The sequence below is a fragment of the Xiphophorus maculatus genome, chromosome 7 (assembly GCF_002775205.1).
Source record: "Xiphophorus maculatus strain JP 163 A chromosome 7, X_maculatus-5.0-male, whole genome shotgun sequence".
Lineage (NCBI taxonomy): Eukaryota > Metazoa > Chordata > Actinopteri > Cyprinodontiformes > Poeciliidae > Xiphophorus > Xiphophorus maculatus.
In genome coordinates, this window is record NC_036449.1 from 7,420,125 (window position 1) to 7,440,595 (window position 20,471).

The window sequence follows — 20,471 nt, forward strand, 5'->3', positions numbered from 1 at the left end:
GACCTCTAGTGGAGAAAGAGAGAATACAGAGTTTTTATTAGTCGGTTTCTGAGGTAGGGCATCTGCACGTCTCAGAATATCTGCGCAAAAAATGTGTTTTTGTCATTTACAAAACCAGCTTTTGCGAAGAAACACCAACTCTTCATTTCAAGTTACAATACATTGTTTTCTACACTCACCAACTTCATCAGAACACGGACAATTGATCTCAAAATGAAATTATTTTGTCAAAACACAACGATATTTTTCAATTCACAAGCTACATTCAGTCAATCAGTTTAAAAATCACTATCAATTGTTAGCATGAGCTTTGTGTTTTCTGTTCCCCGTACATAGGACTCTACTCTACATACCACTACTCGAGCTGGAACCAAAATGTTGTTATTGTATTGTTTTCTGTATTGAACACTTTTGATAATTATAGCAAACATTTCTATTAAACATCAAGGTTTTTTTTTTTTGTTTGTTTGTTTTTTTTTTACATTTTTATGCATTTTACACTACCATATATTAAACACACAATTCCCTTGAGCATTATATGGCATTGTTGAAAATATATATATATAAAAAAGTAGAAGCATATTGTGTTTGCACTACTGGTCGCAATCTGTTCTTCATTTGGTACAAAAACTAAATGAGAGATGATGGCATCGCATATTGCCCGACAGTCCCGGGCGATTTATTGTTTGTCTTGTTGAATTTTAAAGCCTGCCATTATCACTGTTTACATTTTCTTTTCCTCAATAAAATATCATCATCGATTTATTGCCCAAATGTTTCTCGTATTATTCAGTTTGACCTACAGTACACCTCATCACTTGGGAGTTGGGTGTCTGCATGTAATGTCCATATTCTAAGCATAATCAACAACATTTTTTCTTTATTGAATATAGTAGAAAAACGTCTGGAGTTTTAGAAGCACAAATGTGAAAAATAGATCAGCTGGAGTCTAGTGGGATTTTAACAAACAGTAGGGGGCGCGCTTCTCGTTTACTGAACCCTAAACGCTCAGAAAAAGGGTCCAAGATGAAGGATTTGTTCAAGATAAGTACTGTCTCTTTCTGTCATTATTTCTACAAGAGTCTTATGCAAGGCAAGACATTGATGGCCACTCATTCTGTTCCCGTGAATATGAATAACGTCTAAAGACAGCTCAAATAAAAATAAACTATCTGATTAAAATATTACTTAAGTCCAAGAATCGCGCTTTCTCAGCGAGTGAAAGTAAAACCGGAAGTAGCGAGTAGCGGTAATCTTGCTTCAGGTGGATGCTTGGTGCAGTAGCCCCTGCTCTCTTCCTGACTCGGTGAAGCTGACAGCCGCCGTCGTGCAGGAACAGAGAGCGTTTGGGGGTTGGAGTCATGTCGGCAGCTGCTCAGGGGACCAGCAAAGCGGCCCACGGCGATGTGGCCCCGAAAAAGAAGAAAGGACCGGGCGCCCTGGCCACGGCCTACCTGGTTATTTACAATGTTGTTATGACAGCCGGGTATGTAAGCGTGGTTCCTCGTGCTAACCTGCTGCCGTCGCCGTTGTGCAGCGTGCTTTTGCTGTGTTTAGCAAATTAGGACTGGCCATAAGATAACATTTCACCGTGTGCACTATGCTAATTTAGAGCAGTTTAAAAAAAAAAAATACTGGTTATGATTTAAAAACACAAACCGTATGAAGCTCTATGAATGTACTTTAAAAAAAATTATGTTTTTTTTTTTTTTTTTGCACGGCTTCCGACAGCTTACAGCGATTAACATAAGAGGAGCAACAGACTGACAAGCAGTCGAGTGTGAGTGAAGAGTCTCCACTGGGTTTGCTCATTGTGCCGTATGCCTGTCTTTAGAGGCAGACGTGCATTGAGTGAACTATTAATAAATATACACTTTTAGAAGATTAAATCTACTTTAAAAAAAAAAGAATGGTGGAGATTAATTGGCACTAGCAATCAAGGTTTTCCCTGATGAGCTCTGAGTCTTTGAGGTTGTAAGGCCTCTTTTCCATCACCCTAATCTTTATCCTGTCATATTTCTCAACACGTATTTAAAGTTAAATCTGTTTCTACGTACCAGGTTTCCCCCAGAAAACTTGCTAAGCCCAGTTGGGTGACAGGGCAGTCATTCATCCAGCGGCCCGTCGTGCTTTTGAGTTAAAATATGTTTAAAGTTGACAAGAAATTTGAAAATAACACTTGATAATTGTGTGTTATTAAAAGATTGGAAAACTAATACCTGAACACCAACTATAAAGTCTTTAAAAATGCAAACATTTTAAAAAGACTTAAGTAAATAAGCAATGCTTAGTCTGGTGGGGGCACAAGTAAAGCCTGGTGGCCCGCCAGGCTTATAATACACTGGGGGATACCCTTACATAAGTTTAACTCCTACATATTTTTCTTTAACTGAGCTGAATTTGAAGCATAGTGGATGTTGGACTGTTTGCGGTGCTTGATGAGGCCACAGCAGCCAACCAATCAGATACTTGTCTGTTTGAAGGTCAGCCTCTTTAACTGCACACTATACAGATGAGTTATAAACACACGTAGGCAAATATAATTTGACTTCTCATTTGACAGAGAATTTAAAGGGAATGTAATCAGCAACAGAAATAAAATACAGCAGCCTTCAGTTCGGATAGTTAGGCTTGTAAAGAGTACAGCACGTTGCTTCCTAAATAGTCCAGTCTATTATTTCATAACCTCAGACCAGCAGCACGAGCTAATAAATCCCTCTACGTGTCCTTTTATTGCTCTGACTGTTTTAAACTGTTGCACAATGACGTAGTGGGCGTTGTTTTCCCACTGCTCCAACTGGTTCGGTCACATTTACCCCAGTCAGTACTGGTGCACTGCTACACAGTGCCTGCTTTTGTAGTGGGAAAAAAATGTTGGAATTTCAGACTTGCAAATTCTGAAATTCTGGTAGTGTAGAAGTCTAAATTTGATGACGTGGCAGATAGATTTGTGCCAAACACACACTGTGAAAGAGTAATTATTTAGTAATAATCTCTTTTTGCCTGCCTCTGTGTTCAGAAAGATGTGAAAATGTCATTGATACAGTGGTGTGAAAAAGTGTTTGCCCTCTTCCTGGTCGGCTTGATGCGACTTTCTGCGCATCAAACTGATTTAAATATTAGTCAAAGGCACCAAACAAAGGTAAACAAAATGGAGTTTTTAAATGAAGGTGTTTATGGTTAAGGGAGGAAAAAGAATCCAGTCAAAGCCTTGCCACAGCTTCCCAATACGGTTCAGGTTAGGACTTTAAAAAAAACAACTACTTGTTTTATGTCTTTTTTTTTTTTAGTAATTGTATGTCTGTGAGCGCCACAAACACAAATATTGTTCTTGAAAAACATTCTCATTTGAAATAGGCTTCCTCAGGATGCCAGTTACTCAAAAAAGTGTGATTTATATCACTAAACAGCATTGCATTTAATCATATCATCGAATTTACCGATATTGATCTCTTGGAAAAAACAATTAAGAAAATAGCAAAAATAATATTTCCGATAATATCAGTTTTAACCGTCACGCTGGGGAAGGTCATCCATGCATTACTCTATGCTTTATTTATTTAAAGCAAACATATTTTGCTCTAGTTCTTGTTATTATGACTTTAAGCCACTCAAACGGTGTTACTGAAAATGCCAGCTGTGACTTTTTAGAACCCTGGTATTATTTGACACCTGTGAACGCTCCAAGCCTCATCAAAACCTGCTTAATTCTACAACTAAAGACATGTTTGCATTGTAGTTCTTCAAAATTGAACCACAAGCCGGATTGTTCTTTGCACTGAACTTCCTTCAATTGGACACTAGTGATCTGCTAACCTGATAGGATCATCATTTATTAAAGAAGTAACATTTTTGAAGCGTAACTCTGTCCTCCTTTCTGCTTCCAGGTGGCTGGTGATCGCGGTGGGTCTGGTTCGAGCTTACCTGGCCAGGGGAAGCTACCACGGCCTTTATTACTCTATAGAGAAGCCGCTGAAGTTCTTTCAGACAGGAGCTCTTCTGGAGGTTAGATAAACACGAACACCGAGACAGCTTAGACTTTTCATACGAGGCAAGATGTACCAGTGCTGTGTCGGCGCACTGTTTCTGAGTCATAAATGTTTTTTGTTTTATTTTTCGAATGGGGCAGTTGTGTATTTTTTTGAGTCAAACTGTTTCCTGTTTCAGGAGTTGAAAAAAGCAATTAGGCTTGTGAAGGTGTGCCTTGTTTTCTGTTATCTTTAGATTGTTTGGTATGTCCTGTGGTAAATATCAGACTGATAACCCAGCGTGCTTCACAACCCTGAGCTAAAGGCACACAGCCAAAAATGCACGCTAGAAAATTTTAGCAGACAAGGTTCTGTAGCGCTGTGTGCCACATGGTTGGAAATAGTTACCATTGAGCCTTGTGCTTTACCTCTAGAAACACACTGAGCAATTCTCTCTTTATTTCCCAGGTCCTGCACTGTGCTGTAGGTGAGTGTCTGTGCAATCCTCCTCCTCTCTGCCACTGCTGTCTGTGAACACGCCGTTTAAGGCGAGGAGTAGGAAGCGACTTTTAAGATCAAAACAAACTTTATTAATAAACAAGTCAGTCAAAGTAGAAGCTCTCAATGGGTTTATAGCGCAAAATTAGTGCGAGTTCTTCATTGTTCTGCTTTTAATGAGTTGGGAAAAGATTGACCGCTCGCAACCAGTCAAGAAACATTTGGCCAATTACGACCTCTGCCCTTTTGATTGGTGCATTCATATGTTTCTAACTACTTTATGACCTTCAGGATTTTGAGCGATCTAAGCAGTTCGATCAGAAAATATTTTCACCTAAATGTCACTTACATTACAGGTACTGCCATCCATTACCTGTATTTTTAAGCTAGCTGACCTTTCCCATTGTAAATAATCCTTTGCAGCTGAACTCGAAGCAAATGGCTAATTCTACACTGTCACATTTTGAGTATGGATGAACAGTTTCTGTACACAAGGCCATTTTTGGGATTGAATTTATTTCAGTCAGATCAGAGTTGTTTGAACTAAGGTTTTTCAACATCTAATAATTGGCTTCTTTGTAAATATTAACTGTATTTGTCCAACTTGGGGGCGGGACAGCAGATGATAGGATTCTGAAAATGCCACAAAAGTCCTGCTGAGACCCAGTTTCTGTTGCGGTGGAGCATAAAGCATTTAAAGTTTGGTCTTGATCCTAATTTCAGGAATCGTGCCGTCCTCTGTGGTCCTGACGGGGTTCCAGGTCATGTCTCGGGTCTTTCTCACTTGGGCCGTCACTCACAGCGTCAGAGAGGTATATTGACTTCATTTACATCTATTACCCAGTAAGCTAAATTAACTTGTCATTGTTGAAATTGTATTTTACATGTCTTTAAACATTGATGTTCAAAGATGACCAGATGATGTACTTTTTGCCCTGTTCATAGATTGGAGGAAAGTACGTGTGTGAGTAAAAATAGAGGGCTTTGCTGGAAGACTTAAGGAATGAATCTGTTAGATATCCAGAATAATTTATGTTGTGTAACTCCTATCTTTTATTCTCTAAGTGTGGCTGTTTTACTGACATTTTCTTGAGCTCTTACTTCTCTCTCTTGTGCAAGTGCCTGTGAGAATATTCATAGTGTTATTGAGATAAAGTGTGGCTATCTGTCTAACATTATATTTGCTTCGGTTATAACCTAATATCCAAAGAAAATGTCAACAAGCCTGCAGTGTGATCTGATCCTAAAGCATCCGAAACAAACGGCATGGTCCTTGGTTGACAACGTTTAGAAGATTTTCACAGCAGAACAAAGCATAATGCAAGCCCCTCTGTCACCTTGTCCTCCATCCATCGTCTTTTGCATGTGTGTGTAGGTGCAAAGTGAGGACAGTGTGCTGCTGTTCGTCACAGCCTGGACCGTCACAGAGATCATCCGCTACTCTTTCTACACATTCAGCCTCCTTAATCATCTGCCGTACCTCATCAAGTGGGCAAGGTAAAGCATTTCTCTACTAATCAGTTCAGGGTTTCCCCCCAGAAAACCTGCTAAGCCCAGTGGTAGGTGGCCCATCACATTTTTAGATAAAAAAATTTGGAGGTGCATGAGCAAGCACCATAATTTGGAAATCATAATGGATCAGGCCAAGGTGCAGGAATGGCACAATTGGTGCGCATCCTCTTGCACCCAATTCATTGTGTCAACTATAAACCTGGCTTAAGCCGTCTTTACCATCACTAGCTGTGTTTCCATTACAAATGTGTGCAAAATTTTGTCAATATTTTGGGAGAAGAAACACAATTTTGCATATGCTGTGTTCCCATTAAATAAGAAACGCAATTAAAATGAGTTTGTTCACGCGATTAAAAAACATCGTCTTACCACTTCCTGTTGTTGTTTTCTTGTCTTAACATCCAGCTGTTGATCATGTGTCTCGTGTGATGCTATAAGTGTTTCCATTGCAGTTTTGCGAACAAATCCCCACCTCATCCAATTGCCAAAACTTTTGATTACAAAACGAGAATTTGTTCCGAAATTGACATGTTTCCATTAAATAAATGTATTTTCGAAATGGCAAATTGCTCAGTTACATGATCAATGGAAACACAGCTATTGTTCCTGGTGCATCAGAAAATAATCAAAACAATGCTCAGTCTGGTGGGGGAGCAAGTAAAACCTGGTGGCCCGCCAAGCTTATAATGCACTGCGGGAAACACAACCTCAGATTTTTTTTTTTCACACTTGGTTACATTATAATCGGATACAACCAATTGCCTTTTAAAAAGACATCTTCTTCGAGGTGTACGAACAGTTCAGTAAAGCCCAGTATGATGCTAAGTTCTATTAATAGCTTTACAATGTGTTTTTCGTGCACCTATCTGTGCACCCACTCATGTAGTGCTTCCTGTTATATATTTGCACAGTTTATCTAAGCAGCGTTTTAGTCGCACAGGACATTGAGCACATAAGGAGCAATGGGGGACAAAGCACACTGAGCGTCGTCCTGCTCAGTGTGCTTTGACACCTAGATATAAGTCTCAGCTGCACCAGTGAGACACAGAAGACACCAGTTATGAACTGGTCAGTGAGAATCCAGTGCTGTCAACTCTCAGTCTGCATTAGGCAAGGAGATTTAGCTGAAACTTCACTTTGATGCTATAAAATTTAATGTGTAAAGAAAGAAAAAGAACATTTCCATAGCCATTAAAGGACTAGAGGAGCTTTGCTGTAGTTATAGATATTGTTACTCATAGATCTCTGAAAGTGCGCTTGGTAAACGTTCTCACTGTTTGAAAAGCATGAGAAATATACCACAGTTTAATGGTGCCACTGTGCTAACACACATTTTAAACAAAAATATGTATCATGATCTAACTGCTATCACTGCTACAGTAGATTAAGACGGTTATAACGCAAATTAATTTGATTTGTGATTAGAAACACGCAATTCCATATTTAGTATAGTAAATCTTTTTGTCCTTTTTGGTGTTGTAATTCAGTTTAATTCAAAATTAGTCCCACCCTGACGCATCTCTGATACGTCTTATTTCTATTCATCATCAGATGACTACATAACCAAAAAAATTCAACTTAGTTTTTATATAGCGCCACTTCACAAGTGTCATATTGAGACAAAAAAACCCTCTAAAATCTACTGTGGTAAAGTATTAAGGTTCCCCTCAATTCTTTGTTATTAAAGAACCAAACATTCAAATTGTTGACCTTCAGAAAGCCAGGAGAGCTATTGTTCAAGATCACTGTAACGAATGACGGGATTGTTTGCCCCTGAGTCATAATTGTATGAAAAGAGGGCTTCAAGGTTTTTTTGATTGTAGTTGCAGGTAGACTTTATTCGGAGCTTTAAGATTCCTAAACCTTTTTTTATATTGTGAAACCTTTTAGTACCAGTGTGTGTGAAACAGACCAGCAAGAAGTTCATGGAAGAATACTCAGAAAGTTTGACTCAAATCATACAGTTCTAAAGGAAATCCACCCAAAATGCAAAGAAAATGTGTGTAAATTTGAAGTCGGCTTGCAATAACCACATTTGGCTTGCTCCAACTTTCTCTCTTTCCCATCGCTCCAGCTGAACGAGGAACCTTAACTTTCCCAAATAGCAGACTTTAGTGCTAGCTGGGAGTCCTCTCTGTTTTTGTTTTGGTGTTTTTAATGTTGTGCCACGGACCAGGCAGCCTTGCACACTTAGTTCTACCGACAAACGACTCTATATGTGTTCAGGTTTAAAGCCTTTCACTGAAATAACTGTTCTGAAAATTTTTTTTAGTATGACAATTTGAAGGTAGGAAGCCCCAAAGCTTCCTGCCTGGGTTTCTAGCACACCAAAAACTGCACAGTTTTTGGTGTGCAGTGTTGTAAATTGTAAGGATTGCTTTCCCTGCTCAGAGTTGGAGGACAAAGCCAACAGACTATGGCTGTGATCATGTAGATTTCGGATGTTTTGTCTAGATCTCTTACTACCCCAATTACCCTCTTGTTATGTGTGACCGCTGTAATAACAAGGCAGCAGCACTTATTTTTACTTTTTGGTCTATTTAGATTTCCCACCGTTATTTTAGTTTGCAAAGAAGCTGGTCAAAACTTTCAATCTGTAGATGTGCAAAAATTGTAAAGCGATGCCTCAAAATATACAGTAGCTTCACAAAGTATTGCCTCAGAAAGGATGAGTACACATGAATGCTAGGATCCAAAAAAAAAAAGTACAGTTTTCTTCCCACTTCAAAAAACTTTGTGTTGGTCTGTCAAATAAAACATCAACAAAAAAATACATAGAAGTTTTAAAAGGAAACAAAAAAAAATCTACACAGTAAAAATAACATCTATCAATGCCGTCCTCATTATTGAAAAGGCTTCAGCAACACTCTATATGTCACCGTAGAGCAGCAGTACACAGTAGCATCCATGTGAATCAAATTGTCAAACACAAATCCTCGTATGTGTTTCCACAATGAAAATGGACGTCTCTATCTGGCCAGCAGGATTTTTCTGCGTCTACAACCAAGGCAACAGTCGTTAAGTGCCTCCCTCCCTGCGGTCTTTGTTGCTAGGTAGCAAATGAGGCCGCTGCTATATTGGTATTCGAGTTTCAGTTTGAATCGCCCCCTAAGAGACAGAAAATTGGTTTGCACGTCTGTGAAACGTTCAGCATCAGGAGTGGACAGTTTTGGGGTTGGAGGTGCTGGATTAAAGGGGAGGTTGCTGAAGTTTTACTTTTTAATGTTTGTTTTTTTTCTTTTTCTCTCTCTGGAGTAGAAAGAAAGCGCAGCATACCGCTCATAATTCATTTCACATCTGCACTAGTTTTTCTTCACATGGTGTGAAAATTAACTGATCACTGGATTTTTTAAAATATTAAAGCTTCCAGAAGCAGCTTTGCATTCCTTGTTTTTTTTTAATCTACTTATTAGTGTTAATTGATTCCTATGAGGTAATAATATGCATCATTACAGTTGGTTTATTCTTTCTTCATTCTCCTGTATTAGCTCTAAACCGCATTTTTTTTAAATCGCCAATTTAAATATTCGTTTTTGTTCCCTTTGGTTGACCTTAAGTCATTCTTAGAGAATTGAATCCAAAGCACACGTTCGGTTTTTTTTATTTTTATCTCACCAGATAAAACAATCTGGTATTTCTAGCCTTAGCTACAAGTTTTGAAAACACTTTTTTTTTTTTTCTCTGTTCAAACCTACAACGCCGCTCCTCTCCTACAGCGCAGTGATGCCGCCCACCTCTCACTCCCTCGTTGCAGGAGCAGTCAATAATAAAGTATTGAGATGGATTACTTATTTCCCCGTGCCTTTTTCTGTCTGGAATCTCTCCCTGCAGGTACACCTTTTTCATCGTTCTGTATCCGATGGGAGTGAGCGGAGAACTGCTGACCATCTATGCGGCTCTGCCGTACGTGCAGAAGACGGGCCTGTACTCCGTCACCCTCCCCAACAAGTACAACTTCTCCTTCGACTACTACACCTTCCTCATCCTCGTCATGATCTCCTACATTCCCCGTGAGTAAACGAGCACAGTTTGTTTGTATTTTTTATTACCGTTTTGTCACGGCATAAATATGTTTTGTTGTTCTCAAGTTCTAAACCCATAAGGAAAAACAAAATAGGAAGAACGTATTTTTCGGTTTTCGAAGCGTCAGGCCTTTTGAGTTCTTCTTACCGAGATGAAGTGATGATTTGGAGAACAAAGATGTAGCGAATGCGTAAATAGCTGCTGCAGTGTGAAATTTATATGTAAATCCGATGAATACCAATTTAAAAAACGGGTTGCTGTTTTTGGGAGTTTTGAAAAATGATCAATTTATGTGGAGTGGGTTTACCATCAGATCCTAATTGATTGGTAGCTGGAGAGTCCAATACCTCAAGCAAGTGGTTTTCAAACCTCATATAATGAGAAAAATCTAATTTTTAAACAATAGTAGAAACAACTTAGAATAAAAAAAATTCTAGATCAGGTGTCAGTGACAATGTGCCCCTATCCCTGAGGGCAGATCTATTCAGTGTAATTCTATGCTTTGTGCTCTGAGTGACGACATGCTTTATTATTTGTTTTACATTGTATTTAGAATTCCTAATTGCACTTTCTGACCAATTTGAAAGGTTTGTTGCAGTTTGACCAGTGTAGTCAGCCTATTGTTATTAGTTTCTTTATTATTTATTTTACATTGGTTGTTATACTGTGTTGTTCTTTACATGCCTGACCAAAAAAGTTTGTAATTTAGTACATTTGTGTTTAGAAAAAAGAAATGCCTTGAGTCAGTTCAGCACTGTTTTTATGTATCGGATGATATCAGCTAATACTAAACCTCAGATGTCTGTATCGGTACCGGGAGTGAAAAAAGTGGATCAGTGCATCCCTATGAGAAACACTCACACACCAGTACTACCTCTTTCTCTGAACATGGTTGACTCTATGAAATGTATTACTACGTTCTATTGCAGGAGCACTTATCATATAAATCACTAGATCCATCTTGTTTCTGAAATTTTAAATGAAAGTTGTTTAAGTTTTGCATTAGTCCCTGATTCTAAGTTGTGATTTCAGACTCACTGTTCCAAATTTTTAATTCTTTGTTGGTTCAATTTTAAAGTATAAACACGAAATTGCTGTCGCCTGAAAAAGAAAAAAGTATGGATGAATAAACATACCGAGTTGAATACCGCTATCAAATTGATGGGGGATAAAGTCTAAAAATACACATTTTTAGACCTGACAAATATTTTCGTTTTATGAGCAACGCAGGAAGTTGGGTTGGGTGTCACAATTAGAAAACGTTTACACTCCTAAAGCAAAGAGATTATGAGATAGGACACATTTCCCAGAATGCAGTGTTGTGCTTTTGCTCAGTTTAAAATCAAAGCAAAAGAAACTTTTTTTTATATAGTTGAGACAAAATGATTATTGGTATTAATGATTGCCATGGTAGCAGTAAAGGCTGTAGTGTTTCCTGAGCAGGTTTGAAAGTATATTGTGGCACGCTGTGTGCTTCCTGGGAGAACTGTTTGTGTAGGGAGCCCTGTTTACACATTTAGAGCTGCAATCACCCTAAATGCCAAAGTTTCCTGGCAGAATAATAAACGGCGATAGTTTTTTTTCTTTTTCTTTTAGAATTAAATTATAGTGCTGTGGCTTTAAGTTAAGGGATCTTTAAATAAACCTCAATCGCTTGTATTTTCTATTTCGGTTATATTATGTTCAAATGAGTTTTTCTGGAAAATTATACTGGTATTAAATATTCATTCAAATGTAAGTAAAGGGGATGTGTCAATCGCATGATAAATTAAAACAAGGTCAATAATTTCTACTCGCAAGATTTATCCTTTTCCTTTCTCTGTGCCAAAAACTTAACGACAAATATCTCCAGCCTGGTGCATTAGTCTCAACCAGCCCTTTTTTTGAAGGACAATTCTGTTTACAGAAAATTCATAATTTGTTGTTTTTCCGATGTTTTGTTTATTCAATTTGGATATTTGAAATGTCTTCTGATTCTCGTGTTAAATGTTCATTAGAATTTAAAGCATATTGAGAATGTGTTTTTGCATTATTCTGCCATTATCATTACTTCACTTGAAAATGTTCTCAAAACAAAGTTACCGTTTATCGTGATAACGTGAGACAATTTATCGTCCAGTGTCGTCGTCGGCAGGCCTCGTGATAATCATAACTCTGTCGGATAACTGGCGATCTTTTTATTTTTCCTCCTGCGATCGAGTTTTTGCATTTCGTTGCGGTCGTTGCCTCTTCTGCTCATCTGCAAAGTTACTGTAGATGCTGGAAATCTCCTCTCAGTTCAAGAAGTTAGCTTTTTCTTCAAATTCACTCATTTGCCCTGCGTTGGCCATAACGACGCCTCTCCCCTCAGTCTTTCCCCAGCTGTACTTCCACATGATGCGGCAGAGGAAGAAGGTGCTGGGCCACGCAGACGACTACAGCAAAGTGGAGTGAGCTGTGCAGCGCTCAGATCGGCTCACACGAGAGGAAAGCAACCAAAACATCCCATAAAGAACAAAACAGTGTTTTTAGTTTTCAAACTGCCAAAACTGACCCCCCTCCCACCCTGCCTCGTAGATCATCCTATCATCCATAATTTTAATAATTTCAATTTTTACAGCAATGTAAGTGAGTCATACAGACATTCTGGATAAACCTTTTTTTTATTTTTTGTTTTTTGCATATTTATGAACAAATTGTGATTACATTGAAGTTTAAAGAAATGAGGAGCTGCTCTGTGAGCATTGAACAGAGCTTGGACAAAGCTAGTCTGAACAGAATGATACACTAATACGACCTTTGACCTCCTAATAAACGACACCGAAGTGGAGAGTTGATCCGGATTCTCACCTCCCGCTGGCGTTTATTTATTCATTTATTTTCTTTGATCCCCATGTGGTTTGCTTTAGGCTACTGTAATATAGAAAGAATAAGTTGGAGCCTTGCACTAAAAGTTGGTGTCTGTAGGTTGATGATTTCCATTTTGTGTAATTTATTGAAATGTTTGGCTGCATTCCACATTTAGCTCAATAAACCTTTTTTTCCATTCCATCCCATGCCTGCATGCTTGGTCTTTTTTTTTTTTTTTTGCTTTATTATTATTATTTTAACTTTGTGGCTGTTTGTTTTGTTTTCGTTTGGCTTACAGTGTCTTGCTAAAGTACATGCTTTACTTTGTGCCAAGGAGAAATTTTTTCTATACATTTTGGGAGGATTTCATGTGATGGATCACCACGCGGCTGGCCATTGTTGTGATGCAGAGGTAATGTATGATTTGTTTTTTTTATTGTGCAATGTATATTTTTGCAGAACCACATCCTCCCACAGTTCTTAACCAAAACTTTTTAGAGTTGCCTCCACTTGTTAAGATGAATTTTCCTATTCGTCTTAACAAATTGGCACCAGGTCAGCCAGAATGGATATTTCACAACTGTGAATATACATTTTTAGGTTTTGCCTTAGACTTTGAATTAGATTTTGGATCTGGTGTATTCTAACTCATTAACACACACATTGATCTAAACCTTTGCCGTATGTTCATCCACTCCAATCCCCAGTCTAGCAGCTTCTCTCTGTGTGTTGCATAATCTGATTGTTTCATCGGTTTATGTTCAAATACCTCGTGTTACTGGATGCATCCATCTTTGTTTCCACGTTTCTCTTCTGTTCAAAGTGATATTTTTGACTGAACTTCTGCTTTTGTAGGTTTTCACCATATTGTTTCCTTTTACTGAAGAACAAGAAGAAGAAGAAGTGGTGCAGTTTGGCATAAAAACAACCGATAGCACAACATGCTGTAGCAAAAAGTGTTTTAAAATGAGATGAGCTTTGATTATGTAAGACAATTGTAGCCTAAATAAGTGTTGGATGTTTAAATTTAACTTCTAGAGAAAAAAAAAAAGACAGAATTGCTTTGCTTCAAATGTGTGGTGAAATATTGAGGTGTGTGAGCTGAAGTAATATTCTCAAGTGAAGAGCTTGTGTTTGTGGGTAATTTATGTCTGGAGTTGATTTTTGAGTTTTGATCTTTCTCTTTTCTGTGAGCTGAAACTGTCACACTTAATGAGCTAACAAAAAGACTATTCAAACTTTCTACCATTCTGCTATATTTTGTTTTATTTTTATAAGACTAAGGTACACACCTCTGACACTTATTCTGATATCTAGCCACGTATATGTCTGGAAGTTGGAGTAGGACGCCTGAAAATGGAGGTTTTAGGTTCCTCAAAGGCAGCATCCATCATGCAGTGAATCACAAAATGGTTTCCAACTGTTTTTTTTAAATATAATTAAAACATCATTTATCAGTGGTGCCACTCTACTGACCACGCTGTTTGTAGCTTCTATGTTTTTTATCTCTGAGAAGGAAGCTGCCCGAAACACTGCACTATGTGGATTTTACACAATGATTGAAAAGCTGGTTTTGTGAGGAAAAAATGTTAAATTCAATGTCAAGTAGCCGATTGTCTGCGAAGGCAGGAATCTCAGAGCTGCGAAGTATCCTGCGAATGCAAATGTTTAGTCCATGTGGGTAAACGGAGAAGCGATGGTGTCTTCAGAAAGTATTCTTGACCGTTTTTGTTTTAGTCACAACCCCAAACGCCTATTGATTTTTACGTGATAAAAACAACACAAAGTGGTGCATAATTTCAAAGTAGGAAGAAAATATCAATGTTTTTAAATAAAGAAAAAAAGATGTGAGAAATGTAATCTGCTAGATTTTTACATAGACCAGTGGTAAAAGGTGCAGAATACACTTTTTCTGATTTTTTTTTTTTTGCTGTATACTTTTTTGAAAATTGCCGTTTTTCTTCTACTTCACAACCATGCACCACTTTGTGGCACTCTATCACATCAAACCTGAATATACATTTCAGATTTGACACAGTAGCAGTAACTGGGTAGGAATACATTTACAAGGCACTGACTGCTTCCTTTACTGAGGAATCCGTTAATGTTTTCAGAGCAAAGCCGACACCTTCTTCAAGTTGAGATCTTGCTTTATTTCATTTTCTTTAATGCTGATCTCTCTCTCTCTAGAACAGCGGTATCAAACTCATTTTTGTTTGGGCCAAATCAAGGTCATGTATGCTCTTAAAGGGCCAGTTGTACCAGAATGTATTGCTAAAACTTGATCACAAACTGTTGATCAGGTTTTATCAATAAATTCTTAAAATCAAACGATATTACTGAACATCTTTTCAGTCCCTCCAGGATTTTGTGATTCTTTTTGTGATTTTAAAAAAAATAAGAACCTAAGTGTGTTACTAATTTGGAAATATTTATGATTTTTGTGATATTTGCTTATTTATGACGGTAAGTATGACTTTTTATTACTCGCTGCGTAGATCATGGACTATAATCTGGCATTAATTAGAGCGGAGGCAGCTGTTTAGTACAAGTAAGAAAATTTGAAAATGTTTGTGAAAAATATGCAATAAACTCCCAATTATGCATTAGTGCAAAAAAGTGCGGGGATTTCTTGATTTTGCGTGAATTTCCACGATAATTTGCAAGAAACTGGAGGGACTGATTGATGTAATTTGGCAGTAAACAGATAAAAGCTGCATTGATTTGATTGAAAACATCATTTTTAAGCACTTTTAGTGTTTAATCTACAATCTAGAGGGCCACTTAAAAAGCTATGGCGGGCCAGATTTGGCCCACTGGCCTTGAGTTTGATGCCTGTGCTCTAGAAAAACGTTTCCTGTATTGCATTCCGATCTCCTTTTGTGGTCGTGTCGATTCAATTAGCTGTTGTCTCCATTCTCCTTCAATGACGGTTGAGCATGATTTGCCTCGTTTGTTGGAAATACTCGGCACAACACACCTGAAAACTGCATGAAAGCGGTGATGTAGACGCTTCAAATAATGACTTGTCTCATAACCCAAGCGGAAACAAACTAACAAAAAGAAAAAATGGGGAAAAAGAAAAAACTTAAGCATGGTATTTTTCTTTACATCTGGTTCTGTTGAATAAAAGTTTTGATACCAAACTTCTGCAGGATGTCAGCAGACTGACGGGTAGGATCACCGAGTATACATATATATATATATATATATATTTACAATAAACATAAAACATGGTAAAGCACATTTGCTGTGGTGTTTGTGTTGCTATCATTAAAATTGACAATTGCTGTTGTAATACCCCTCCTTATCTGTGCAGAGACTGGCTGTTTTGTGTGTTTTGACTTAAGGTCCATGTGAGTCACTTTAACAGCATGGAGGAGGAAACATTGCATGTCATACAAGCAGCAAAGAGTCTTTAAATCCGGTAACTAACCATGCTGCTAGTCATGAAAATGAAATGCAGCTGTATGAAAATTAGAAGAGTGGAAAGCCACAGTGATGGTCCACTCTTTCTTTTTGTGTCCTGAAGTATGGAGTATATATTTAGCCTTTCATGTGACCCAGCAAGTCCGAAGAGGATAAAGTCTTTGTGTTTGAATCGTCATGGGGAAACGATAGCAAACCTAAGTCTACGGTTTAGTGGATCGGTTTATACACTATGTACCCTACAATTAATTCAGGCGTTCCACTCACTTCCAGGTAAACGGATGTAGCAATTCAGGCTGACTCTACCAAACATTTTATTTTGAAAGACTGAGTTACTCTTGGGACCTCACTGAACACCAATGACAAAAGAATAAAACAACCGAGAGCAACATCTCAGAAGTGGTAGATTGACGTGAAAAATAGTAAAGCCAGGTCAAAGTTTCCTGAGGCCTACAGTTCAGGGATGGGCAATGTGGACTTACAATTTTATCACTGTACTTTATTATGTTTTTTTTTTGTTAGGTTAGTGTATGGGTGCGAATGCATGGGCACAGCAATCAGTGAAAACGTTCCCATTTCATATTAGTCTCTTTGCTCCTTAAAGAAGAGTGACTTACAAACCGCAAAAATGAATTGCAATTTAAACTTAAATTTCAAATGTACTGATATTTGTGGAACAAGCAGTGGAGAAGTTAGTAAAAATAGCATTTCTGATGTCAGATTTGTTTTTTGGGGTTTTTTCTCATTAGTAAAGACGACGGTAAATCAAAAATTATTATCATGATTAGAAATGCCCACAATAAATAATAAACGATAAACTAAATGCCCTGCTGCGGTTCGCAGAGAATAACTTTCTGCAGAGACAAAAGCTGCCGACTTCTAAACCTCCTTTGGCCGATAGACTTGCCCAAGGATTTTGAAGGAGATTTAATGGAATGGATTTCCAGGATGAAGCTGCTGCTTCCAAGCCTTCTTCACCAAGTGCAATTCAAACTGTCGGCTATTTGATGACTGTCTGAAGAAAAGCATTCGGTTTTCCTGCATTATCTCAAAGTTTGGTGCAGAGGGGATTATTGTGTTTTCTCAGGAGTTGCAGTTGAAGAGCTTGTCAACTGTTGAAGGCATTTCAGTCGATAGATTCATGGGTGAAAGAAAAAGAAAAGCTGGAGATGCATGTCCTTTATGACTATTTGCACAAATCCTTTTATCTATCATATTCCTGTTATTTTAGTGTCTGTAACTGTTGAAGAAAAAACCCCCAGTTTTTTCTTTCCTTCTTTAGAGTACCTTGATAATGCCTAATCCTTTCCACATTTGGTCATGCTTCCAGCACAAAAAGCAGGCTTTTTATCTTTAGATTTCATGCGGTAGGCCAACATGAACTAGTGCAGAATTGTTTAGTGGAAATAAAAACAAAAAGATTCATGGTTTTCAATTTTCTTCTCAGTAAAAATGTGGAAAGTGGTACAGAGCCTTTGTTACTCTGATGCTCCTAAATAAAATTCCGTTCAGAAGTCCCCTGTTTGTTAAAGAGTCAAGCTGTGTGTGATTTCACCTCAGTGTAAACGTGGCCGTTCTGTGAAGGACTCAAAGGTTTCAACCTGCACCTTAAAACTGTGAATCAGTAATCTTGACTTTGATTTTTGTCACCGAAAACCCAAACACGATTCAAGTGACGATTTAATTTCACGAAAGCCTACAAGTCCATTCTAAGTGTAAATGCAAACTCTTGTAAATTGACCGAATGTCTAAAACTGCCACCATGAAATTGAATTTTTCACTTTCCCATCTATTTCTGCCAACTCAACCCCACCAACATCTCGTGTTGCTGACATCTCAGAGAGCAAAGAGAACCAAGCAAACAAGCAGTCACAAGACGAGCAACTCGGGCCAAGATCATTCTGTCTCCGATTTCTATCTGAGCTCCCAGTTTTGTTTTTTTTTATTTGACAAAAAACTGGGATGGATGCTCTGAATGGAAGCCACTGTTCTCTAAGCTGACGGTGTTTCACTCTGAGCGGATTCCAAGAGGGGCACAAGGAACACAGCTGGAGGCGAGACGGTCAAAGCCGAGACATGCGGCTCGTCGTCACATGCTTCCGCTTTATTCTAATTAGCACCTAATATGGGCTCAAACGAGCCAAATGCTTACTTTTCATTTCTAAATATGTGACTAAAGTTGCAAAGTTTCCAGTAAGGACGGGTGTTTGGTATAGTCGAGGACTCATCAAGAGGACAATGAGGAAAATCTCCCTCAGCTGCCTCATTAAAACCGAAAAGTTGATTATTAAAAGGTCATAAAAACGGGATTATGACATTTGACCAGTGTCAGGTATTTATATGGGTGACTGGGCTCACCACCCAGGGCACCATCACCTTGGGGAGGAGATGACCTCTATAAAAAAAAAAAACGTTAGATGGCAGTTGCCGTAAAACAGATGAGTTTCACTTGCTTGTTGGCATATCCTGTTAATGTAGACTGAACTAGAGTTTATTTAAGAACGCAGTGTGAACGCTATGAAACCTTCATTTTGTCTGTTCAGACAAGTCAGGAGTCACCTTTCGCTAAAACGAGTGAGTTTCTAGATTATTTATTCTAAAAAAAACTGTTTAAAAAAACAAAAAGCAGAGCAAACGCACAGCATTAAAGAACTACTAACACTTACTTGAAAAGCTAAACTCATAGGGACATAAAGCTACAGATTGAAAGATATTTTTAAAAGATCAGTTTACATGATTACAATTCAGAGCAAAGATCCTCCCAAAGTGCCTTAGAAGAAAAACAGATTCAATTTCTGCTCTGAAATAGTACAGATCAGTTCATATTCAGTCATATTCACTCTAGAATCAAATTCAGTCTAACACACCTGGAGGCAGAAGGTTGCTCAGTCAACGTCGAGCAACTGACGTTGCGGCAATTCGTCGTACCGGTGCACGCACTGTAGTGAGGGGGAAACGTAGCGACTTCCTCCAGGAAGTACAATCTGTGGGATGAAAGCAGACTGTAATATCCGTCTTGTCAGTTTTTGTTTTACTGTTTAGTACATAGTTTAGTTTGTTCTATTATGCGTTTATTTCGAGAGAGGTCTAAATCTGGAGATTTCCATTTGGCTCCGCCTCTGCAACGAGGCCTGCGTCATATTCCGGAAAAGAGCAATTTAGAAATCAAAGTAAGTGTTGAACTAACGATTACGTACGTCTATAGTTGAGCGAAGGTTGTGAGAAATGTACGGACCTGCATGGCACCATTCATCCGAGAGCCACCACTGCTTTTGATTTGAATAAATTACTGCAAAAGCATGACCTATAAAGCTACTTTCCAAACAAAAATGACAGAAGAATTATTATTACTTGGCATTTGTTTTAAAGACACAACCAAAAAGCCTGTTGAAATGAACAAATACACACTTTAATAAATACTACCTCATAAAAAAATGACTATTTAGGAACAGTAGATGACAAATCCAAATACCTGGTTGTAAATTTGAAAAATGTCGCTTTAATCTTTTGCTTTCATGTGTGTCTTCCATGTGTAAATTTGGAAATGTAAAACCGGGTTTGGAATGGGGCCTGTTAAATGTGGCTCGCCCTTGGCCCCGTTCTTCCAGGAATCGCCAGTGCGATTTAAAACGATTAATGACTGAAGCAGTCTAATCTGATATAGGCTTTTTATTATATATATATAAAAAGAAAACTGATTTACAATTTACAAACAACTGAAGAGCTGAACTGAAGAGGGTCATTAACATCATTAATTAATTAATTAATTAATTAATTAATTAAAAATTAGCCTTTTAAGTTTTCAACCCGGAAAAGGAGCCGGTTCAGAAACATAAAACTGCAGTAGAGACTATATGTATATATATTTTTATTATTCTTATGGAGTTAGAGGGTGATGACTATTGAGGCCCAGAAACCATTGGAGCTAAGAGGAAAAACACCCGACCCTTTGGTTGGTCCATCACGCGTGGTTTTTGGTTTTGCGTGTGCGGACTTTTCCAGCTGCGGGGCCGCTGAGATCCGCCCATTCATCGAAAGTAGTTCGTGGGGGTCGCGCAGCCTCAGGATCGTGGGCGCGTGGTGGTGGTGGTGGTTGGGGGCGGGGAATGACCGGCCCGATATCCAATGGAAGCGCGCCGGAGAGTGACTCACCCTCTTCCCCTTTCCAATGGAAGCGCGGCGGAAAGGCGGGCCACAGGAAGCACACTTGGT

At 38.4% G+C, this 20,471-nt stretch overlaps 1 protein-coding gene across 1 annotated transcript; it reads left to right on the forward strand.

Moving 5' to 3' along the window:
- The first annotated feature begins 1,281 nt into the window (after positions 1–1,281).
- On the forward strand, positions 1,282–13,033 carry hacd2 (3-hydroxyacyl-CoA dehydratase 2). Its single transcript, XM_005814043.2, has 7 exons — positions 1,282–1,486; positions 3,888–4,005; positions 4,437–4,455; positions 5,190–5,278; positions 5,842–5,963; positions 9,810–9,988; positions 12,352–13,033. Exons 1-7 carry the CDS (start codon positions 1,362–1,364, stop codon positions 12,432–12,434), a joined length of 735 nt encoding a protein of 244 aa, XP_005814100.1. The 5' UTR covers positions 1,282–1,361; the 3' UTR covers positions 12,435–13,033.
- The last annotated feature ends 7,438 nt before the right edge of the window (positions 13,034–20,471 follow it).

Bases quoted from the DNA above. Each gene is read 5' to 3' on its own strand.
- hacd2 (XM_005814043.2), top strand. From the start codon at position 1,362: ATGTCGGCAGCTGCTCAGGGGACCAGCAAAGCGGCCCACGGCGATGTG. The intron at 1,487-3,887 runs GTATGTAAGCGT...TTCTGCTTCCAG, and splicing joins AATGTTGTTATGACAGCCGG to GTGGCTGGTGATCGCGGTGG. The intron at 5,279-5,841 runs GTATATTGACTT...ATGTGTGTGTAG, and splicing joins TCACTCACAGCGTCAGAGAG to GTGCAAAGTGAGGACAGTGT.